The 25,730-nt window shown below is 44.0% G+C and overlaps 2 protein-coding genes across 2 annotated transcripts; both read left to right on the plus strand.

Moving 5' to 3' along the window:
- Window positions 1-658: 658 nt before the first annotated feature.
- Window positions 659-4,497, plus strand: LOC145394068 (heat shock 70 kDa protein cognate 4-like). Its single transcript, XM_080268036.1, has 3 exons — window positions 659-730; window positions 2,223-2,397; window positions 2,522-4,497. Exons 2-3 carry the CDS (start codon window positions 2,227-2,229, stop codon window positions 4,250-4,252), a joined length of 1,902 nt encoding a protein of 633 aa, XP_080124162.1. The 5' UTR covers window positions 659-730; window positions 2,223-2,226; the 3' UTR covers window positions 4,253-4,497.
- A 15,460-nt stretch (window positions 4,498-19,957) lies between these two features.
- On the plus strand, window positions 19,958-25,358 carry LOC145394173 (heat shock 70 kDa protein cognate 4-like). The gene is made up of 3 exons (XM_080268152.1): window positions 19,958-20,081; window positions 23,135-23,309; window positions 23,447-25,358. Exons 2-3 carry the CDS (start codon window positions 23,139-23,141, stop codon window positions 25,175-25,177), a joined length of 1,902 nt encoding a protein of 633 aa, XP_080124278.1. The 5' UTR covers window positions 19,958-20,081; window positions 23,135-23,138; the 3' UTR covers window positions 25,178-25,358.
- The last annotated feature ends 372 nt before the right edge of the window (window positions 25,359-25,730 follow it).

A 25,730-nucleotide genomic window follows, 5' to 3' on the forward strand; every position in this document is an offset into this window, starting at 1 on the left:
CCTGTGTCTACGTAAATCTGTGTAGCTTTATAGTGATACATGTGAGTCGCATTTCAATTGATTTAATTTAATAGTAAACATTTTCCACTGTTTTCTTGGCTCCATTATTATTTATACTGTGTGATTTATATTTATTTTTTCTAGTTATCCCTAAAATTAATTCGTTTTAGGATTTTTTTGAATAGGGGGGGAGGGGGTTAGATAGAGCCTTCTTTATCTACTTTTTGCGTGGGACTCAAAGTGAATGAAATCGTTTAATCGCAGTAGAATTTAAGAATGAATAAATAAATAATGTGCAGAATAAATAACGAATGAAAGTGTATTACGGCATCTCAAAATCTCCAAAGCTCAGAAATGTGACGTTCAGACTTAATCGCCAAGGAAGAGGTGTTAAGAAATCTCCAGAAATTAGAATACGACCCCTAAATATTCGCACCCGCTTGCACACCTGTCCTGGCACCTTCAATCTGCCCACCCACTCACTCTACCTTCCTGGCGAGCCCTGACTTCACCTAAAAATGTTCTAGAGGATGATTCACCCCACTCCACTTCTGGCAAGTTCTCCACACACACACACACACACACACACACACACACACACACACACACACACACACACACACACAGGCTGTATATACCCAGGAGCCAGCCAGTCGCCGTCACACCCACTTGAGGAAGCAGACGGAGAGCACTGTAAACAACTTCTCGACTCGACTACGAACTACGAAAGGTAACTATGCCACATCAGTGTTATCTATGGCAGTAGTAGTAGTGTGTAGTGGTAGTGGTGGTGGTGGCGGTGGTGGTAGTAGCAGCAGCAGCCCCAGCCCCAGGATCGTATGAAACGTGAACCCGGTGGACTGTTGGCTGAAATTTTGTCCGTCTCCCGCAGTTCACCATCCTCCTTTCAGAGGATAGGGAGGGAAATGAGAGACGTTTGTATAATCAGGCAGCGTCACCATCCAGTTATTTCGGTGCCACCCTCTCCAGCACCAGTGTTATTTTTGTAAAGCTTATAAGGAAACTTTTTTTTTTTTTTTTTTTTTTTAAGACAGGGAGTGCCCAAACAGAGACCCGCCATCAATTTCTATATCTGCCCTTAAGTGAATAAACTTCATTTCTATCTGTACTGTAGACACACGTGTTCAGATGTCAGCCAATTTATTTTAATGATTTGCCTCCCATTATTTTTATAGTCAGTAAAGCAAGGATGATTCCGTTACAGCGAATAACCTGATTATCAGTGTAACAGATCGTGAGTTGTATCACCCATGGGCAAGTTTGTGATTTTGTCTCGTTTATATGCAAGTCACTGTGGATGTAAAAATTAGTTGCTTTGCAGAAAAAGCTGACAGGCCCTGATTTAAACTAATATATTCCTTCCAAGTTGCAACTTGAATGCAAATTATTCGATTTTAACACGAAATTAGAATGGATGAGAAATATCATTTATAGTTAACTTATCATAACAGTTTTATTTCCATGATTTGGCACACACACACAAAAAAGTAACTCTTTGATTCGCAGAATTTCTCCAAGTTTAATGAGAAAATTCTTGTTTCAAACCAAATTTTAGTACGACCATGGCAGTGAGCTAGTTCATACAGTATATTAAATTTATTTCTAATTACTTATATTCTTGTTTTGTAATGGTGGTGGTGGTGGGGGCACCATCCACTCGCTTGATTTAGTGTTGCCTTCAGGTGATTCTACACTGGGTGACAAGCCAAATGGCTTCGTGAAACCCAGGAAACAATTAACTGCGTTGGGTGGCAACCAAATATCCCAGTGACTCCTGGCAGTTACCAAATAACCAAATTACTCCTGGTAGTCCAGTGGGTTAAGACGCTATAACCAGATGGAGGTGTAAGAGTTTCATGTGAGGGGTGGTTGGAGTTTACTGTTCGCATATTGCCACTCAGGGTTAAATCAGGCTGGTCATTCTCGCCTTAAATGTAGGGACTGGGTAGCCTGGCCCCGGGCCCTTATGCTCCTGATGGGTCAAAAAAGGATTACATGATGGATGGATGGATATATTACTGTTATCTCTAGATCATTTATTTCAGCTGAGGAGAGAATTTTCGGGCTGAAGGGGTTCGATACAGCGTTCACCTATAAGGCCTCTCCTAAGGTGAATAAAATTCTGAAAGTGACAAGAAGGAACAAGATGTCACCGGATTCAGGGCGTTACAACTACCACTGACTGATTAATGTCCTTCCAGGAGGATGACAACCCCAGCTATTGGCATTGACCTGGGCACCACGTACTCGTGCGTGGGCGTGTTCCAGCACGGCAAGGTGGAGATCATCGCTAATGATCAGGGCAACAGAACAACACCGTCCTACGTCGCCTTCACCGACACAGAGAGACTCATTGGTGATGCCGCCAAGAACCAGGTCAGTTCAGTTTAAACTTCACCTCCATATCTGGTAATGTAATGGTACAAAGTGCTGTGTTATTGTCCATTAATAGTGTGTTGTTGTTAAGTGGTAATGAACGATACCTATAATACCTGCACAGGTGGCCATGAACCCCAACAACACTGTGTTCGACGCCAAGCGACTGATCGGTCGCAAGTTTGATGACCCGTCGGTCCAGAGTGACATGAAGCACTGGCCCTTCACCGTGGTCAACGAGGGCGGGAAACCCAAGGTCAAGGTGGAGTTCAAAGGAGAAACGAAGACGTTTAACCCCGAGGAGATCTCATCCATGGTTCTGACCAAGATGAAGGAGACAGCCGAGGCATTCCTAGGTCACACAGTGAAGGACGCTGTGATCACGGTGCCAGCCTACTTCAACGACTCCCAGCGCCAAGCCACCAAGGATGCCGGAACCATTGCTGGCATCAATGTTCTCAGGATCATCAACGAACCCACAGCCGCCGCCATTGCTTATGGCCTCGACAAGAGGGTGGGAGGCAGAGGTGAGCGAAATGTTCTCATTTTTGACCTGGGTGGAGGAACATTTGATGTGTCCATCCTGAGCATTGATGAGGGCGTCTTTGAGGTGAAGTCAACTGCCGGAGACACTCACCTGGGAGGCGAGGACTTCGATAACAGAATGGTGAACCACTTTGTGCAAGAATTCCAGAGGAAGCACAAGAAAGACCTCAAGACCAACAAGAGAGCTTTGCGTCGGTTGCGCACGGCTTGTGAGAGGGCCAAACGTACACTATCATCATCAACACAGGCCAGTGTGGAAATTGACTCTCTCTTTGAGGGAGTGGACTTCTACACTAACATCACCCGTGCCAGGTTTGAGGAACTGTGTTCTGACCTCTTCCGTGGCACTCTGGAACCCGTGGAGAAGTCCTTGAGGGACGCAAAGATGGACAAGAGCACCGTCCACGAAATTGTTCTTGTTGGCGGATCAACACGCATTCCCAAGATTCAGAAACTGTTGCAAGACTTCTTCAATGGCAAGGAACTCAACAAATCCATCAACCCAGATGAAGCAGTGGCCTACGGTGCAGCCGTCCAGGCAGCCATCTTGAGAGGTGACCAGAGTGACACAGTGAAAGACCTACTTCTGCTTGATGTGGCTCCACTCTCACTGGGCATAGAGACTGCTGGAGGTGTGATGACAGCTCTCATCAAACGCAACACCACCATTCCCACCAAACAGCAGCAGGTCTTCACCACCTACTCCGACAACCAGCCAGGTGTGCTCATCCAGGTGTACGAGGGAGAGCGAGCCATGACTAAGGACAACAACCTTCTGGGTAAGTTTGAGCTGAGTGGCATTCCACCTGCTCCTCGTGGAGTTCCTCAGATCGAGGTTACCTTCGACATCGATGCCAACGGTATCCTGAACGTATCAGCCACAGACAAGTCCACTGGCAAAGAGAACAAGATCACCATCACCAACGACAAGGGACGTCTGAGCAAAGAAGAGATTGATCGGATGGTTAACGAGGCTGAACAGTACCAGGAGGAAGACTCTAAGCAGAGGGAGAAAGTTGAGTACAAGAACCGACTGGAGGCTCTCTGCTTCAGCGTGAAGTCGGCCGTATCCGAACCGTCAGTGGCCGACAAGCTGACTGCCGATGAGAAGCGAACCATTGAGGAGAAAGCCCAGGAGACTCTGAATTGGCTGGATGCGAACCAGTTGGCGGAGAAGGAGGAGTACGAGCACCAGATGAAGGAGTTGGAGCAGGTGTGGCGGCCCCTGGCGGCCAAGGTACACGGGCAGGGAGGTCCACAGCCTGGTGGTGGTAGTGGCAGGGGACCCACCGTAGAGGAGGTCGATTAAGCACATAATAACACAATACACTAACACACACACATTCACTGATCGTACTTTTAATGAACACTACTAATTGTTATGTGATCATGTAGAAAATAGAGAAAAGAAAAAATGAAGGTATATGCAGCTAAAACAACATATATTTATATTGTATACATTATACTATGTGGTAATATCAGTTGAATGCTTACTTCATATATGAGTATATTTGTTTGGAGACTGTATATTTTTATACAATAAACAGATTTCACAATAGTTATCTGTCTGTATTTAAATTAGTTGTATGTACGAGTGTTCACCTTATACCCTCGCCCTCCCTGTCTCCCTCAGAAAAAAGAAGACAATAATAGTAATGATAAAATTGTTACGTAAATACAGTAGATTGAGATGAATGCTGTATAAATATATGATAATACAGAGTGTCCGGGGAGGGAAGGAAATAATTTTTGGAAAATAGTGGATGGGGGAATCCTTAGCAAAATATTCTATATCAACATGAGTTTAGTCCACACCCATTTTCGAAGTACACATACTGATTACTTTATGAGTGTATTATAAGGGACATCATTTTCGTCCATATGATCATCAGTAATTGCAGCTCCATAATATGTAAGATTTGAACCCATGTTGATAAGGCATTTTATCAGAAACTTAGAGTTCCCTCATATATCATATCCTAAACTCAGTGCCCATTCCTCCTGCAACACCCTGGATAACAGTGATCTTTATCCATCCATCCATCATCCAATCCTATGTCGCCCCATGAGGAGCGTAGGAACCCGGGGCCAGGCAAGTTGGTCCTGACATTTAAGATGAGAGTGACCAGCCTCACTCATCCCTGAGTGGCATTACGTGAGCAGTAAACCCCAACCATCCCTTGGATATAAACCTACTATGCGATGGGAGTGCCGCAGTTACCCATTAAACCACTAAGCGCCATAATTTGATCATATGGTTACCACCCAGCGTAGTAAATGGTTTCCTGGTGTACAGGCAACCATTTGGCTTGTCACTCAGTGTAGAGTTACCCATAGACAGAAGGAAGAGGAAAGAATGAAGGAAAGAAAGACAGAAGAGGGAGTATAAAGTCACCTGTAGGCAGATGAAAGAGAAAAGAGAGAAGGAACGACAGAGGAAGGATGGAAGAGAGGATAGGGCAGACACCCAAAGCAGCACTACATCGAGTGAGTGGATGGTGAGCGTCCCTACCTACCACAAACAGTGATCTTTAACAAAGAAAAATGGAAATTTAACTATGCCACACCTGTCCCTAATTTCTTAATTTCTGCACATACAGTATGTGAGGATCCATGATAAGCCATGGGAGCGCTTGCTGCGGTGGGTGGTGGGTGGTTGCGGGGGACGGGAAGAGAGAAGGTGGGTGTATGGGGAGGGTGGTGGGTGGTTGGGGGGGCGGGGAGAAGGTGGGTGTGTGGGGTGGGTGGTGGGTGGGAGGGGGGGGGGAGGCGAAGAGAAGATGGATGCATGCCAAGCTGTGTGTTAGCCAGGTGTCGTGGTGGATGTGGGTGGTGATGTACGGATTGGTGCTGGTGGTGGGTGTAGGTGGTGAGTGGGTGTGTGGGTGGTGCAGTGTGTGGGAGTTGTGGGTGGACGTGTGGATGGTGTCTGAATTTGTGTAAATTGTGAGTGGGTGAAATGGCGGTGTCTGGATTTGTGGAAGTTGCTATACTTTGTTCATTTTAACTTGGCCCAAATTTCCCTTCCCTCCATCCTTAATGCCGAGCTATAACACAATATTAACACTGGAATATGATGCTAGTCACGAAGAAGTGCTGTGGGAAGGATGCAGAGCCGTAGCAATGTATTTTTTTTTTCTTCTGCCGCTGAGCTACGTGAAATAAGTTACAAAAGGACGAAGGTCTCTGCCAACTTAAAATAAACGAACTATAGTGGGTGTGTGGGCGATGTATGATTTGGTTCTGTTGGTGGGTGTGGGTTGTGACTTGGGATTGAGTGTGTGGGTGATGTACGAGTATGGGTTGGTGCTGGTGGTGGGTGTGGGTGGTGTGTGGATGTGTGGGTGGCGAGTGGGTGTGTGGGTGGTGAGTGGATGTGTGGATGGTAAGTTGTTGCGCCGGAAACATTCTTCCACATGGGGGACAAAAGTGAAGCCAGTGTGGGTTTTGCGCCAAGTCGGAAAACACAAAATTATGGCACCAAAGTTGACAAAAAAGTGTGCGTTGTTATTTTCATATTTATTTCTTTCCTTCATATGACATTACAAGATATATATAACTGAAAAAAAAATCGTTATACATAAGCAGGCAATATTGATAAGTATAGGAAAACCACTTTTGTGAACAATAACATACCTTAGCATATGTATTCAAACTTATTTCTTGTGCTTTGTGCCGCATAGGATATCTGTAATGAGTTCACGACGAGAAATTGAGGGCAAAAAAAAAACTATATGACCCCCACTAAGAATTCAGGAGGGGAAACTGATCCTTTTGTACCCCTCCCCTTACTTCCGGTGCCCTCCGTGAGTGGATGTGTGAGTGATGAGTAGGTGTGTGGGTAATGTGTGTGTGTGTGGGTGGGTGTGGGTGTGCGTGGGGGGTGAGTGGGTAGTGATTGTGTGTGTGGGGGGGGGTGAGTTGGTAGTGTGTGCATGCGTGCGTGTGTGTGGGGGGGGGAGTGGTGAGTGGGTAGTGTGTGTGTGTGTGTGTGTGTGTAGGTATGTGGGTGGTGAGTTGGTAGTGTGTGCGTGCGTGCGTGCGTGCGTGTGTGTGTGTGTGTGTGTGTGTGTGTGTGTGTGTGTGTGTGTGTGTGTGTGTGTGTGTGTGTGTGTAGGTATGTGGGTGGTGAGTTGGTAGTTGTGTGTGTGTGTGTGTGTGTGTGTGTGTGTGTGTGTGTGTGTGTGTGTGTGTGTGGTGGGTGAGTATGTAGGTGATGCGTGGATAAATGAATAATGAACACCTGTCTGGATGGTGGTGGCGGAGGGATGCTGGTGCTGATGGGTGTGGGTGGTTGGATATAGCAGATCTAAATGAATATTGAATTGCTTGAATAGACCAAAACTGACCTGATCTGACCTTGAATGAACCGAAATTGACCTGACAAAAATTAACCTTTATTGCTGTCACCTTTACATCATTAAATAAATAAATGAATAAGTAAATGGATGTAACAGTATTTCGTGTGGACCCCATTGACCACTGGATTACTTTTCCTGATTTGCCCACTCATGAAACTTCCAACTCTTGCTCTTGTGACGGTTTTGACATGCAGCTGACGTGATCCTTTCAATCCGATGATGCATTTTTCATTTACTCAGGCTACCATTAACCGATTTTATTCAGCTTTAAGGACCCTAAGAACTCGAAAAGTTACCGTACGTGAGACAGTCTTCATTAAGTCCTTTCACTGAGTTGAAATAAAAGTTCTAGAAACGGGAGCTTCAAGGCCCTTTACTTGATGCTCTCGGTGCGGTGTGATATGGTGTGGTGCGCGAGGGTGATTTGATGCAATGTGATGTGGTGTTGTGTGGCTTGGGAGGGTGACTGGGTGTGGTGTGGTCTTGTGTGGTGTGGGAGGGTGGTGTGGTGTGGTGTGGAAATGCGATTTGTGTAGTGTGGTGTGGTGTGGTGTGCCCTCATTAAAGTCGCTGAAGTCTACGGGAATGAAGTACTCCGTGTCCGAAGAATCGTTAGTGAGCGGCAGATGGACAGGAGCGCTTCTAAAGATCCTCCCGCATCTTAAAATACGTCCTCGGACTGAAAGAATCAAGCATTTGACGTTGATGCCGAGACGACGCATGTACGCGGTCAATGAACCCTCTCGTTAGGAATTACTACCGTAATAATTTGTTAACAGAATATATATATATATATTTTTTTAATCGCTTGAAACGAACTGGGAGCAGACTAATTTCAGTTTCGAGAATACTACAGGAAATGAATTGCAGTGAAATGGGTAAAAGCCGAAGCATTCACCCACGAATGTGCATCGCCTGCCATCACACACACACACACACACACACACACACACACACACACACAGGATCAGTAATCCTCTGGCAATCAGAAGAATATCATCGCAACTTTGCCAAAATAGTAAAAAAAAAGGTCTTAGGATTTCGCTGTTCACTCCTGCTGTGTTAAGTATCACGCTAGCATTCAGAGTCTGAAGTCAGGGATGGTATGTTGGTGAAGGTCATTGAGTATAACAGGTTTTTGAAGAATTTCTAATAATTTCCTTTTAAATAGCCATTCACTTAGTTTAGGGTATGATAGAAAATGTTGAATAATGGCAAGCTAAAAGGAAAGTTAGATGATTTTTTTTTTCTTGCAAAACTCCTATGGAAATCGGAGGAATATCATCGCAGCTTCGCCAGAATTATTAACAGATAAGCCATCCATCCCGGGATACCGCCCACAAAGTTTGGATACACTTTACCTACTTGATTTTGAGAGATTGGGAACAGCCAGACACACACACAGAAACACACACACACACACACACACACACACACACACACACACACACACACACACACCGCTCGCTGTTGCAGTGGTAACGTTCCCGCTTGCCAACTGGTGGACGGGAGTTCGCGCCTCGCTTAGGTTGCGAAAAGTTTCACTGACGAAGTGGGTGGTTACTGACCCCCTTGAGCAAGGGGACGGGTGTGTGCGTGTGCGAAGGTCACAGCCTTGCCCTTAGATCGGACTATATGAGCTCTCAGCTCTCCTCCGGGAGGGTAAAAGCTGATGATCACGACCATCAAGTGATCCTGACCGACCCGGTGAATTACACACACACACACACAGACGCAGGCGATCGCTAGGCGGACAGTAACAAAAGTACCTTGTCAGAACAGTGTTAACCTTGTAGCGTTTAGGGACCACATTTTGTCAAGACGAAGATTTTGTTGGTATGTTCTTCAAAATGATAACTAATGCTTTGAGAAAGGAAGTTTCTGTCAGTTATGTCCATGTAGTGTGTTCAGACATTGGGAGCAATTATTGTAAACCACGTATTTACAGTGTAAGTAACCTTCTGTTGACATTATAAATCTTAGCAGCTTATGCTTGCTGCCAAACGAATTTATTCAGCTGTTGAGTGGCTTCTTGTCGTTATAAAGGTTAAAAACAGCCTCAGCAAAACTCCTGGGTGGCTTCTTGTCTTTGCGAAGGTTAAAAACAGCCTCAACAAAGCTCTTGGGTGGCTTCTTGTCGCCGTAAAGGTTAAAAACATCCTTCACCAATTCTCTAAGAATGACATGAAGCATAACTACTCTACAGTATTTCTGCCACCGCCAGACGATGTCATTCAATGTGGGAATGGGCTGGGATGTACTGTAAGCTCTCTTAAACTTAATTTGTGTATATGAGTGCTTGTATATACGATTGTCTTTACTTATGTGACAACCAAATACTTCACAACACTGGCGTAAATTCATTCCGATTACTGGGGAGTGGATGACTTCAAAGACTAGTACAGTAAGTAGTCTACTTAGTTGTAGATAGAAAAGGGTTACCAACGAGGAAAGTGAGCTTTCAGAATTTTTTGCATAATATGTTCCAATGCATTCTTTTATTAACCATTGCTACGTTGAGGCAAATATAGGTAGCATGATGAAAGGAAAAGTAGCACTACTTGTAGCTAAATCCGGCACCATTGCATCATCAAATTGGCGCTCGTTTTACAAGCTTAGCTTGAAACATCGGCTCATTCCACAGTTTCTTGATGTTACAGTTTCTGCAGTTTCAGTTTTCCTCTTTTTGAAATGACTGCATTTTCACTGAAAATATTGAAAGGCATTTTTTTTTTTTTTTCTGGAGTAACTTAATTGTAGGGAGGAAGGGAGGTTACATAGGATATTCCCCAACTCAGTTGTAGAGAGGATTCATTCCCCTGTCCCCCCAGATTCTGCACCCATGCTTCTCAGTCACATCTGACTAGACAAAAAACAAAATTATCTGCCCATAATATTTACCTGCTATGGAAACTTGTTTATCCAAAAAGTTAATTAGGGTACTATATAAATACTTCCCATGCCATCATGTAAGGGCTAAAACACGTGCTAAGAACAAGGAACTTTTTTTTTTCCTTTTTAATTTGCTTCACGACCTGTTGTCAGTTAGTTAAAAAATATTAATGTTTTTACCATGAAAGTAGCCTATGGAAACATGTATCTTTACACATCACATTTTTCTTTTCTTTTCATTCTTTTTTTTTTTCTTTCTTTTATAAGTAAAAAAGGTAACAGCCAATACCATTGTACCGCTTTCGAGGTGCAGGGGACCCGAGGTTGGGCCAACGTAGTCCAGTACATCTGATGGTAAATGACTAGCATACTTCCATTGATGGCATTTACTTTTTTTTTTTTTTTTTTACGTGTCCGACTAAGGGCAAAGGCTTCAAGGCCTATTTCTTGGGAGCAGTGACCTAACCCAAGGCCCAGTAGTCCCACATCTCCAGATGTCACCACTTCGGCGCTAACACCCACCATCCATATTGAATACATGCTAGGGCTGTACCATACAGGACTAGTGTATTGGTATCAGCGGGGGTATTTTTGCGACATGTCGGCGGGTCACCTAGTAGATCAGGAAAGTCTGCTTTTAGGAAATTCAAATCCTTAAACTGTTCCCTGCCCCAGGCGGGATTCGATCCTTGGTCCATTAGGACTGCAGGCCGCCTCTCTACTGATTCACACCTGATCGAAAACCCTCCAGTCACCTGTTGGAGATCGAATTTATCCAAGACCGACCCTCCGACCATTAGGCTGCCTTCACACTATCCGGTTTCTCGCCGTGGCCGTTCGCGGCACGGCACCGTGAACTGCAGTCAGCTGAAGATTCATATGTAGGCCATGTAGGCCTTCACACGGCACGGTCACGGCGAATCTGCCGTCACGGCGCCGAATGCACGTACGGCGCCCCAACCGGTTCCGTGGCACAGACCCAGTCGACTGAACTTATTTATGCCTGTCTTCACACTACACGGGAGTCTACCACGTCTACGCACGGCTGCTACTCAGTCCCGCACGTGATCTTGTTGGTACACGTGTGAAAAACTGCACTGAAGTGACTCATTTCCCTTTAATATGACAATTGGTGAAATAGACATAGATCGTCTAATATCTGTCCTTGAACAGAAGCCAATGGTATGGGACGAGCGTAGATGATTCGAAAATAATTTTCATGTCATTACTCTTTAGTTCTTCAAACAGTGTTGCAAATGCTGTCACTATATCTCTGTTCGTTGGCTGGTAGTATCCAATGGACCCCTTTTTTTTTTTTTTTTTTTTTTTTTTTTTTAAATATAAAAGGCATAAAGGGTTTTCAGACACTGCCTGCGATCCATCGCCTTCCGTTGCTGAGTACATAGATATGTAAAGCTGGCTGAACTGTTTAGGCACGGTGCAACCAGTTGCCTTTACGGCAGGGAGCCGTGTCACCTTTGGCGCCGTGGCCAGCCACGATCACGGCAAGAAACTGGTTACTAGACCACCAGGCGTTAGGGTAGGCATGGACTATAGTATAGGTAAATAGGTGTCTCTCTCTCCTGAGTAATGCGCTGATGTGTATAAATTCGTGTGTATATAATGTTATCTTCACCCATTATGGAGAACTCCACTTGGAAGAATATTTTTGAGCTGGCCGAGTTGGATATGGCTTTCATTAACCCCTTGGCTGATAAGTGTCTGTCCCAAGTTTAATAAAATTGTCCCATGGTAACAAGAATAGAAATACAGGTCAAGAGACTGAAGGTGTTAAGACCCTTTATAAATAGCCCCAGTGTTTCCTAGCAGCCTGCTGGTGACGGTTCCGGGACAGTATTTACAAAAGATCCCAACCTTGATTTTTCAATAAACAGTCGTCATAACAGTTAACTATTTTCACAGGCCGTTTTGTTTTTCGCATCTTTTTTTTTTCTTTTTACAGTAATACTGACTCGAATTTGACTGTAAAGTATCTGACAGTTGTATGTGTAACGAGAAAAACAATAAACAAGCAGTCACCTGTGCGTCTTCAGCTTTAAACAGTTTATAAATACCTCCCCTGGCTACAACGCCAATGTTCCTTCCGGATTCACAAAACAGACTTGCGATCACCTCCTTCTAACTCAGACTTCGATTTGCAGGAAAAACAGGAGGTATAGGAAGTTTTGTGCACTCTCGTTCCCTTGTCTTGCCTAGGAAAACAAATCACAGTTAGGATGTGGAGTTGGTTGTGAGAGTGTTTGTGGATCCGCCCTTGGCTGAGTGGGTGGTTAATGTGAGAGGGTGTTAGTGGGTGGGAGGGTGGATATGTGGGTGGCTTGGTGTTGTGGCATTAGATGAGAGAGAGAGAGAGAGAGAGAGTGGGCGGTGAGGTTAGCTAATGTGATTATGGCGAGGGAAGGGCTCATGAATGGACAGTAGTGAGACCCAGTGAATATTTGGCCTGGCAGCCAGGGTAAATATAGCTGGGGATTCATGTGAAGGTTGATGTGAGAGGCGACGAAAATTTTGTGACAGTCACATAGATAAATGCACACACACACACACACACACACACACATATATATATATATATATATATATATATATATATATATATATATATATATATATATATATATATATATATAATTATCATCATCCGGACCTCCTTTCCCACCCAAGGGCAGGGTGAAGAGTAGCAATGTCCAGACAGCACAAACTTGCCAAGTCCAAATAGGCCACACTTCCATTCACTCATCATTCAAGCCCCCAGAATCCTGGCTCTAACGGATACGCCAAAAAACATTCACTACATTCTGCAGCTTCACACAAACGTATTCTGTTGAGTCAGTCCGGACGTTGCCATGCTCACAAGGGGTGCCGAAATTCCTGATCATGCATTTCTCCTCACAACATTCATCCAGTCAGCTCGATCTCATGTCAGTTCCCTAGCCTCACCGACTTCCAAACCTCTCTTCCTCAAACACTCATCCACCCTATCTCTCCACCTTCTCCTTGGCCTACCTCGTCTCCTCCATTCCTCAAATTCGCTCAGGTAAACCATTTTCACCACTCTATTGTTATCCATTCTTTCCACATGACCATACCATCTCAGGACACTCTCTTCGATTCTGGTGTCCACCAACTTCCTCACTCCACACCTTTCACGAATCACACTGTTTCGTATCCTATCCACCCTCTGTACTCCACATACATTCCTCAACAGTCCCATCTTCACTGCTCTTACTCTTGACTTCATTTTCATGCCACACCATAGTCTCACACCCATAAGTTAGAGTTGGCACTAACACTCCCTCATGTCAGCCTCGTGCAGCTGCAACACTCAAGCCTCTGTTTCTTATCAAGGCCTTCATTGCACCAGCTACTTTTCTTCCTTGTGTCACTCTACTTTCAACTTCTTTTGCACATTTTCCTCTCTTTTCTATCACAGTACCCATGTATTTGAACTCTCACCAGTTCCAGTCTCTCTCCATTCACTGTGACATCACACTGGGAGTCACCTCCTCTCTCAATAACCATCACTTTACTCTTCTCTACATTTACTCTCAAGGCATGACGCTCACAGACATCAACAAAACTCTGCACTAGCCTATCAAGTTCCTGTCCGGTATTTGCAAGCAGTACTGCATCATCAGCATACAACAAATTTGAGATATTCCACCCATCAACATTCATTACCAACGCCATCCCTCTCTCCATTACTCGTGTTTTCACTTCTCTCATCACTCCATCCATATATATATATATATATATATATATATATATATATATATATATATATATATATATATATATATATATATATATATATATATATATATATACTGAACAACGATGGGGACATCACACAACCTTGTCGCACGCCCACACCAACTGTGAACCATTCACTTAGATGCCCATTAACCCTTGCACATGCTTCGCTACCATAATAAAAACTCTTGAGAGCACCTAGCTGCTTAGCATCTACACCATACATGCTCAAAACTTTCCACAATCCTCTCTGTCTACTTTGTCGTATGCTTTTTCCAGATCCATGAATGCCATAAACACCTTATGGTCCTTCTCACAAGCCTCCTTTGCTATCTGTCTCACTGCAAATACTTGCTCCACACATCCTCTGCCACTCCTAAAGCCACCCTGTTCATTACTTACTAGGACTTCTGATATCTGTCTTACTTTCTCTATAATACTTTTCCATATACCTTCCCTACCATACTCAGTAAACTTATGCCACGATAATTCTTGCTTGCTCACCTTTATTTTTGTACAGTAGTACAATCACAGCCTTTTTCCACTCTGCAGGCAGTTTCACTCATCCATGCCTTCTTACATATCTCCAACAAGCACTTCATTCCACTCTCTCCACTACACTTAAGCATCTCTGCATACACCTTATCATCCCCAGCTGCTTTCCCATTTTTCAGCCGTTTCACAGCACTCTTCACCTGTATGAGTGTCACATCCTGGCACTGCATTCCTTCTCTGCACCCCCCCAAAACCAGTCATGTTTACAGCCGCTGTGCTCTCTCCATTCCCATTCATCAGGCTTTCAAAATATTCTTTCTATCTGGTCCTTACTTCATCTCCATGGGTTAGTAACCTACCACCTGCATCCTTCACACTATCACATTTCTTTCCGCTTTCACTTCTACATTTCTGCACCTCTTTCCAGAATAACTTTCTATTATCAGAGTTGTGCGTATTCATTTTTCTTCCCAGATCATTTACCTCCTTTTTCCTCTTCACTAGTCTCTTTACGTGCTTCATGCTCTCGATATACTCAGTTCTTATTTCAACTGAACCCCTATCCTGTAACCACTTTAGCCACTTCTTCCTCTTTTCCTCCACCGCTCTCTTAACCTCCTCATCCCACCATGCCGTATCCTTCTTTTTTGTTGCTACTCTTGCCACACCCCACACCCTTTTAGCATTCCTAACTAAGCAGTCCCTATATGCATTCCACAGGCTGTCCAGATCCAATTCATTCCAGTTCACTGAATCTAACTCGTCCTTTACTTTAGTCCTGTAATCATCTGCCACTTCTTTGATCCTCATCTTCTTAACTTTCAGTCTTTCACCCTGACTGCTCTTCTCTCTCTTGATATATATATATATATATATATATATATATATATATATATATATATATATATATATATATATATATATATATATATATACTTATTTATATGGGGGGGGGAGTCAGAATTTGCGTGAGGGTGAGTGCGTGTGGCGGAGCGAGAGCCAACACAAATATTACAAATATTACTCAAGTAAGTCGCAGAATATTCCTGGTGCCTCCTTTCTTGTCACAGTATTATACACATTTGCACTATTTCCGCCCTCTTTTTCTTGACCCTTTCAGTGCCATGACATTCTTCTTTTATTCCTACAGCCACTAAAGAATTATACTCGGCTTATATCCTCATAGTGAAGGGGTGGGTGGAGAATATTTCATACCTCCTTCAGTACGTGAGACCTTTCTTGAGCTGCATAAAATCGTCTGACAGTGGTAAGATTAAAAGTAAATAATCGAAGTGAATGAGTTAACTCCCTTAGACCCGTGACATATTTTTATAGTTTATTCTTGTTACTTCCACACAATTTCATCTAGATTAGGAAGGGCCTTTATCAGGGAAAGAGTTGGTGAAGGGGATATTTAAGTCCTTAGTTCGATAATTTCCTTCCTGATGTGAATAAACTCGTCCGGAGATGGCAAGAAAGAAAGAAATTATAAGCCATTCTAAGGAACTAACCCAGCATTAATTATTTAAAAAAAAATCCATCGTTTAATTGCTGTGTAAAATCGTCCAGCGTTAGCTTGAGCCAAATAAGTCATCCCCCGAGGTGTAAGGGTAGAAAATGGGTAGACTACAAGCCTTTGTCTTTATACATACTTTGTCCTATCATAGCAACAGACGCAGTGCAGAATTATGTAAAGCGAGAAAGAAACAGTTAATGTGTAGTTTGACAGTGAGGGAGGACACTGAGAGATTCTGGGTGTGTTCTTACCTTTACCGTATTTTCGTAGGACTGAGTTAGAATTGTAATGCCTAGTCTTCCGTCATTATTATATCATATATTTCTTTAAATCGACAATGGAGTTGGCACACACAGCTTCATCTGATAGTTGCCAAAAGTTAATCGCTCTCATTGGAAAACTGTACCTCCTTACCTCATTATTATCTCTTGCTTCATTTAATTTTTGGGTGTCCTTTTGACCTGTTACACACTTGCACAACACTGATCATAAATCTTCTTCTTTCATTCAGTGTCGGTAAATTCAGCTTTTTCAGCCTGCCAACCTAAATACTTCAGGCTAGGTACCCATCTTGTTTCTGCTCTTTGCACTGCTTAAATTTTGTTTCTGTATTTACCAGTTGAGGGATCCACACAACTGTAGCATAGTCAGACGCTGGCCTACTTAATCTTTGTGTGTGTGTGTGTGTGTGTGTGTGTGTGTGATATTGTTAAAAAATTTAATATTGTCAGGGTAGGTCAGAATGAGAAGTAGAGTTGATATGAGAACAGATGGAATGGATGAATGAGACTGTGATTAGTAAAAGGGAAGGTGGATGTTGATGAATGAGATAAGAACATGGTGTGAGTGACGAATGTGAAAAATGTGTAAGTATTAAATTTAGCTATGAATGCGGGCCGTTTTGTATCATAAGAGGCTTCGTAACACCTGCGTCTTTACGATTTATTTTGAACATAATATCTCAATATCCTCTTGTACATCAGATAAAAAGTATGTTCATATTGAAATGGTACAAATAACGTCAGGAGAACGTTAAGGTGTAATATGCAAAATAATTCGCAAAGGAAGGGATGTTACGATTCCACTACCGAGCAGAATACGAGCCCGAGAGAGCCGAGATGTGCTTATCCTCAAGGACACCATGACGTCTGTTTACATCATTTTTCTATCTCCAGATGATTTTATTCAGCCCAGGAGGGACTTACCGAGAAGGAGAGGGGGTTACAAACAGCCTTCATTAACCGCTTCACTACTGCGGAGTTCTAAGCTTAGCAAGGTAGTCTGGTAAACACACACAAACATCACATATCGTCCTCGGGCTGAAGGGCAAAGTGTGTTTATAGACGGGCTGCAGTTTCGGTTATGTAAGCTGTATGAACCGTGCGCGCTTAAATTTTTCTTCCCAAGATGATCGCTTTCGTTACATATTGGTAACTCTTAACCTAACCACTTAATCCTAACATACTAATCTACTCTAACCTAACCTTTCAGACTAATTTACCCTAACTCCACCTAATCTGATTTTACCCCAACTTTGTAACCTTAACTAATCTAACCCTAACTTACCCAACCCTAACCACTTCTAACACTAATAGACTAACCTGGCAGCCTAATCTAACTCAACCCTAACAGAATTATCCAACCCAGCCTAACCTAACCCTAACTTACTAACCCACCCTAACCTAACCTAATCTAACCTAACCTCACACTGACAGAGTAACCCAGTTTAGCGGAACAATGTATTGGAATCATAAGACCAACCCAACCTAACCTAACCTAACCTAACCTAAATCCGCCACGCCAACCCAACCTAACATAGCGTAAACCATCTTGGAAAAAGATAAATTTCCCCTACCAACTACAGCTTACAAGAATGCAGATGGGGAGGGTGAAGGGGGGGTGGGAGGGTGGGGGAAATCTGGGTGAAGGCGAGGGGTGGGGGGGGGAATGAAAGAAAAAGGGTTGGCGGCTAGGGCAGACTCGCCTAAAATATACAGCGGGGGAACTTAAATGGGAACACTTGCACAGGCGCGAGGATGAGGACGTGAATGGAGGGTGTGGGTGTGGTGTGGGGGGGTATAAGTGTGGGGGTGGTGGAGGGTGTGGGGGTGGTGTGGGTGAGTATACCTGTGAGTGTAATGGTGTGGATGTGGTGTAATATGTGTGGGGAGGATGGTGGAGGATGTGAATGTGGATATGGGTGTGGGTGAGTAGGGAATGGGTGTGGTGGAGTGTGGGTATGGGTGTGTTGTGGGTGTGAATATGGAGGTGGTGGAGGGTGTGGATATGGGTGTGGTGGAAGGTGTGGGTGAGTGTGGTGGAGGGTATGGATGGGTATGGTATGGGTGTGTGGAGGGTGTGAATATGGAGGTGGTGGAGGGTGTGGGTATGGGTGTGGTGGAGGGCATGGATGGGTATTGTATGGGTGTTGTGGTGTGCGTGAGGAGTGTATGGGTAAGGTATGGGTGTGATGGAGGGTGTGGTGGAGATTGTGGGTGGGTAGAGTGTGGGTGTGGTGGAGGGTGTAGGTGGGTGGGGTATAGGTGTCGTGTGGGTGGGTGGGATATGGATGTGGTACGGGTAGATAAGTATGGGTGTGGTGTGGGTGGGTAGGGTATGGGTGTGGTGTGGGTGGATAAGGTATGGGTGTGGTGTGGATGGGTAGGATATGGATGTGGAGTGGATAGTTAGGGAATGGGTGTGGTGTGGGTGGGTAGGGTATGGGTGTGGTGTGGGTGGATAAGGTATGGGTGTGGTGTGGATGGGTAGGGTATGGGTGTGGTGTGGGTGGGTAGGGTATGGGTGTGGTGTGGGTGGGTAGGGTATGGGTGTGGTGTGGGTGGGTAGGGTATGGGTGTGGTGCAGGGTGTCAGTGGGTATGCTGTGGGTGTTGTGGAGGGTGTCAGTGGGAAAGGAATGAGTGTGGTGGTGGGCGTGGGTGCGGTGTGGGTAGTTAAGGTCTGGGTGTAATGGAAGGTGTGGGTGTGATGATGTGGAGATGGTGGGTTGTAAGGGTGGGATATAGATAAGGAGGGGGGGCGGTGTGGGTGTGGATGTGGTGACGAGCACTGGGAGGGTGGAGAGGTATGGGTGAGGGTGAGGGTATGGGTGACAGTGGATGTTGTACCCGTATGTATGATTTTGAGGTGTGGATGTGGTGTTGATGTGGAGATGGTGGTTTGTAGGTTAGCAGGTCAGATGTAGATGAGGCGTGGAGAAAGAGGACTGGGGGTGTGAAGATGTGGATGTGGATACGGGTAAAGTGTGTGTGTGTGTGTGTGTGTGTGTGTGTGTAAGAGATATGGTGTAGATGGGATGTGGATAAGGGTGACAGTGAAGTATGGAGCAGGGTTTGAGTGGGTAAGGTATGGGCAAGGATGACGATGTGGATGAAAATCAGGTGAAGGTTTTGAGTGAGTGAGGATGTGGGGTGGGTGTAGGTGACAGTGTGGGTGAGTGTGAGGATGAGGGTGGAAGAGTGAGTGAATGAATGATGGGGTGGGTGTCGAACCGGTTGACATATTATAATTATAACCTCACTAGTTAACATAAAACCAAGGCAGTAAATGTGTAATCCCCAGCACACACACACACACACACACACACACACACACACACACACACACACACACACACACGTTTGTGTTTGCAGGAGACAAATAATCACAATCACATAATCACCGTTGAGTCGATCATCACTGAAAAAAGTTTGGAGGAATTTTAGGACAGCTTTATCTTGCGAAAGTTTTTGTTCGCTTTTATTATTAGCTTACTCTACCCTACAATGCATTTTGCCTATTTATAGTTGGTTCTAGAGCCGTCCTTCCGTAAGTTTAAACTCTCCGCCACCCACCTGTCTGACACAACCAATCACAGTCCCCGTTGCTTTTACGTCACGCTCAGGTCTGGCAGTGATTCGTTGAGCATCGCAGAGGTTCTGGCAAGTTCGGCAGAAACCAACGTACCAACGTGCCATATTTATAAGGCGAGAGGTGGTCCCCAGACACATCTACTGTAGAGTGAGCTGTGACAGAGAAGAAGCATCACTTGTTGCAGTAGCCTGCAGGATTATCTATATCGGGAACTGCAGCTAATTTAAGGTAAGCAGTATAAGGCGTTTATCACCGACGGCAGAAGAAGTTTTTTCATCCTTGTCTGTCTGTGTAAGACTACAGTTAAGTTAATTAGTGAAACATTATGAACGTTTGTATAGTTTCTGTTTATCTAACGGTGATGTAGTTAAATTCAAAATACGTTAGATTATAAAACACAGTCATGCTATTCGATATATAAAAAACAAAACGTTCTAAGACGATTTGCGAAGTACGGAGATTACCTTCCATGAAATATTTGAAATGTCGGCGTCTGTAGGAATTGATAAGCCAAACAAGAGGTATGTGCTCTACAGAGTGCCTTTCTACATGCCAGAAAAACATAACTTTTCATGATTTTGATATGTACAGAAAAACAAGAGAAAATTAAACTCACTTGTGGACTTACAAGAGCAACCCGAGATTGCAAACCTCCGCCAAGGCTGAACAATCCCCCATATGTTAACACACCTGCAGAAGATTCCCCTCCCCCCCCTTTTTTTTTTTATGTCGCAGGAACCGTAATTATAAAACACGTCATCACATTTTATTTGAAATTTTATTTCATGAACAGTCACCTAGTGAACATGAAACACAGATAACATCCATATTACATTGTCAAGCATTGTAGGCATTATTTATCGAGTTTTAAACAAAAATTATGAAATTGCCACTACACCGCAATGGTAAAGAACCCTTTAAAAAATTCCTGGATCCGGATGACGATCCAAATCACCATTGAAATTTAATGGATTGTTCATTGGGCCGTACCCTACCCTTTAAAAAAAAAAAAAAAAAAAAAAAAGCAAAATCCGTTCATAACTTTTTTTTTTTGTAACCCTGCTAACAGACAAACAGACCAACGCCGGCAAATACATAACCTCCATGGCGGAGGTAAAAAGCATTACTTTGTTATTAGGTTAAATAGGGTATATATATATATATATATATATATATATATATATATATATATATATATATATATATATATATATATATATAATTTTTAGTCATGTGAAGAAATGTATACTCGTTTTCAGCGCCTATAATGATACACTTTGATGTAAATGAGTAACTTGTTTGATCCTGCAATACTTTTTTTTTTTTTTTTTTTACATTACCATACGTAATTACTGAATAAAAGAATAAATGTTCACTCCCAGCACATGCATCTTGTTTCACCGCCTGAGTTTGCTGGCTGCTCCCAACATTGACTCATTAGAGTAGGTTTGTTTTCATCTAACAGAACTAGGTCATTGTACGAGTACTGATTCAGTTTTAGCCCATAATTATTTCGAAACTGAGCTGTATATTTCCGTTATTATGTGGTAGGTGGGGGCTCTCACCATCCACTCACTCGCTGTAGTGCTGCTCTCGGGCATCTGCCCTTTTATCTCCTCCCTCCTTTCCTTCCATCCTCTTCTATCTTTCTTTCCTTCATTCCTTCCTCGTCCTTCTGCCTGCGAGTGACTTTACACTCCCTCTTTTGTCTTTCTTTCCTTCATTCTTTCCTCTTCTTCTGCCTATGGGTGACTCTACACTGAGTGACAAGCCAAATGGTTTCCTGTACAGCAGGAAACCATTTACTACGCTGGGTGATAACCATATAGCCAAATTATGGCGCCTGGTGGTTTAGTGGGTAATTATTGCGCTCCAGTCGGATTGAGCTGGTGAAGGTTTATATCCAAGGAGTGGTTGGGGTTGTTGCTCGCGTAATGCCACTCAGGGATGAGTGAGACTGGTCACTCTCATCTTAAATGTCAGGACTAACATGTCTAGCCCCGAGCTCTTACGCTCCTCATGGGGCAAGTTAAGATTGGATGATGGATGGAGGGATGGACTTACCTGGGACGGAAGTGTCATAAGGAAAAGATGTTTGAAATGACGAGATAAAGTTCTTGAACACACTTAAATGATCGAGGGCGTAATTTTACCCTACTCAGTCCCATTTTGCCTACTTGCATCCTGACTCGTGGTTGCTTGAAATTCGGTAAACCTTTAAGGGGTAGGAATGGGTCTCCTTGGCTACTTGTTAAATCGACTCTCCCATCTGGCTACATTATTGGCCATCGACTGAGTTAAAAGGAGTTAAGCTAAAATAAGCACACTTGTAATCACATCAAAACTCAGAGCAGGAAGATGTCAACAGGTCCCCAGAAATAACGAAAATTAACGAAATTCCCATAGCACGTGATGATGAGAGGACGTCTGGCCTCTGCGTCGACTCTGACCGCACTCAGTAATGTGGGATGCAGGCTAATCGTATCGAACATTTACAGCTGTTCCTTAAGTGACCGTAAAAATTCAGGGGCCTGCTTGCACCTCCCCGCAGTGACTTTTCATAATACGGCCTGTTACACTTTCATCTTTATCCGTCTGTTTAATGACCGCTTTATAAGTTGCTTTGGAGATTTCGTAACATATTTTCCTTGGCAATTTATTCTGCACATTTCATCTCATTATCCCCATGAATAATATTAACGTAAACGATACTGATACTAAAAGTGTGTAAAAAGCATACAAGAGAATGTTAGCGTCAAATGTGCACAATATACCGTTAAGGAAAAGATGCTGAGAACCCTCCATTGCCACCTACAATACGACCCCGTGTGACTCGTCACGGAATTTAGGACTGTACAGTAGTAAAGATAACCGGAGTATCGTGTAAGATAATGACTGATCCTGACTCTAGGACGTAGTGATAACACTATAATTATGACACAATATATATATATATATATATATATATATATATATATATATATATATATATATATATATATATATATATATATAGTCAACGTCTCGCTTAATAAAAAACTATAGTGCATACCAGGCTGTCGTTATGTTTCCTTTTTTTTTCTTTGTGTGTGTGTGTGTGTGTGTGTGTGTGTGTGTGTGGTCGACCTAACTCTTCCTGGATGACCATAGCGGAAATATGCACCTTGCTGTGTGGGTTTGTTGTAAGATTTACGGACAAAATATAACGGGATAATATACGTGATTGGAGTAGGTGCTCTGGGAGTACTGAACAAAAATTGGAACTCTTTTTGTCCTTCCAGGAGGATGACAACCCCAGCTATTGGCATTGACCTGGGCACCACGTACTCGTGCGTGGGCGTGTTCCAGCACGGCAAGGTGGAGATCATCGCTAATGATCAGGGCAACAGAACAACACCGTCCTACGTCGCCTTCACCGACACAGAGAGACTCATTGGTGATGCCGCCAAGAACCAGGTCAGTTCAGTTTAAACTTCACTTCCATATCTGATAATGTAATGGTACAAAGTGCTGTATTAGTATCCAGTAATAATGTGCTGTTATTAAGTGGTAATAAAAGATAAGTGTACTCAATACCTATAATACCTGCACAGGTGGCCATGAACCCCAACAACACTGTGTTCGACGCCAAGCGACTGATCGGTCGCAAGTTTGATGACCCGTCGGTCCAGAGTGACATGAAGCATTGGCCTTTCATGGTGGTCAGCGAGGGCGGGAAACCCAAGGTCAAAGTGGAGTTCAAGGGAGAGACGAAGACGTTTAACCCCGAGGAGATCTCATCCATGGTTCTGACCAAGATGAAGGAGACAGCCGAGGCATTCCTAGGTCACACAGTGAAGGACGCTGTGATCACGGTGCCAGCCTACTTCAACGACTCCCAGCGCCAAGCCACCAAGGATGCTGGAACCATTGCTGGTATCAATGTTCTCAGGATCATCAACGAACCCACAGCCGCCGCCATTGCTTATGGCCTCGACAAGAGGGTGGGAGGCAGAGGTGAGCGAAATGTTCTCATCTTTGACCTGGGTGGAGGAACATTTGATGTGTCCATCCTGAGCATTGATGAGGGCGTCTTTGAGGTGAAGTCAACTGCCGGAGACACTCACCTGGGAGGGGAGGACTTCGATAACAGAATGGTGAACCACTTTGTGCAAGAATTCCAGAGGAAGCACAAGAAAGACCTCAAGACCAACAAGAGAGCTTTGCGTCGGTTGCGCACGGCATGTGAGAGGGCCAAACGTACACTATCATCGTCAACACAGGCCAGTGTGGAAATTGACTCTCTCTTTGAGGGAGTGGACTTCTACACTAACATCACCCGTGCCAGGTTTGAGGAACTGTGTTCTGACCTCTTCCGTGGCACTCTGGAACCCGTGGAGAAGTCCTTGAGGGACGCAAAGATGGACAAGAGCAACATCCACGAAATTGTTCTTGTTGGCGGATCAACACGCATTCCCAAGATTCAGAAACTGTTGCAAGACTTCTTCAATGGCAAGGAACTCAACAAATCCATCAACCCAGATGAAGCAGTGGCCTACGGTGCAGCCGTCCAGGCAGCGATCTTGAGAGGTGACCAGAGTGACACAGTGAAGGACCTACTTCTGCTTGATGTGGCTCCACTCTCACTGGGCATAGAGACTGCTGGAGGTGTGATGACAGCTCTCATCAAACGCAACACCACCATTCCCACCAAACAGCAGCAGGTCTTCACCACTTACTCCGACAACCAGCCAGGTGTGCTCATCCAGGTGTACGAGGGAGAGCGAGCCATGACTAAGGACAACAACCTTCTGGGTAAGTTTGAGCTGAGTGGCATTCCACCTGCTCCTCGTGGAGTTCCTCAGATCGAGGTTACCTTTGACATCGATGCCAACGGTATCCTGAACGTATCAGCCACAGACAAGTCCACCGGCAAAGAGAACAAGATCACCATCACCAACGACAAGGGACGTCTGAGCAAAGAAGAGATTGATCGGATGGTTAACGAGGCTGAACAGTACCAGGAGGAAGACTCTAAGCAGAGGGAGAAAGTTGAGTACAAGAACCGACTGGAGGCTCTCTGCTTCAGCGTGAAGTCGGCCGTATCCGAACCGTCAGTGGCCGACAAGCTGACTGCCGATGAGAAGCGAACCATTGAGGAGAAAGCCCAGGAGACACTGAACTGGCTGGATGCGAACCAGTTGGCGGAGAAGGAGGAGTACGAGCACCAGATGAAGGAGTTGGAGCAGGTGTGGCGGCCCCTGGCGGCCAAGGTACACGGGCAGGGAGGTCCACAGCCTGGTGGTGGTAGTGGCAAGGGACCCACCGTAGAGGAGGTCGATTAAGCACATAACAACACACCAACATACAGTCATCAAACAATGACTTAAACGGAATTCTAGGATCCTGCGTAAGTCTTTTAGTAAATTTCTACTTAGTTAAATAGTCCATAATGTATTTATTATGACTTGTACTATGTACAAGTTTGATCTCTTACACAAAAATGTTTATTATATTTTAATAAATCACAACAGTCTCGTATGTGTGGTTAATGTTCCCGATTCCTTAAACTTTCACAAAAAGTGAAGTAAAGAAAAAAAAATGAGATATGGGAAAATACCTCTGCAGCAGGAGACGGAGCTCTAGCTTGAGTCTTGAGTATTGTGATAGTATCTTGACGGTCGAGTTATTGTTTTATTTTAAATATGAGAGTCCGCATATTCATAACAGAAGCATCAGTAGCAGTGATTCTTTACTCTCTCCACTGGGTTACCCCCTTTGTTTACTCCATTTGTTGAGCTACCAAGTTGGTTTGCTTTTATGTAACAGTTGTGACACATCACCACTTGGTAGGAAACCATGGAACAGCATTCATTAAAACACTGAGTGAAAAAAACT

This window comes from Coenobita brevimanus, chromosome 26, assembly GCF_032717465.1.
Source record: "Coenobita brevimanus isolate Jiangsu-jjx chromosome 26, ASM3271746v2, whole genome shotgun sequence".
NCBI classification, from domain to species: Eukaryota; Metazoa; Arthropoda; class Malacostraca; order Decapoda; family Coenobitidae; genus Coenobita; species Coenobita brevimanus.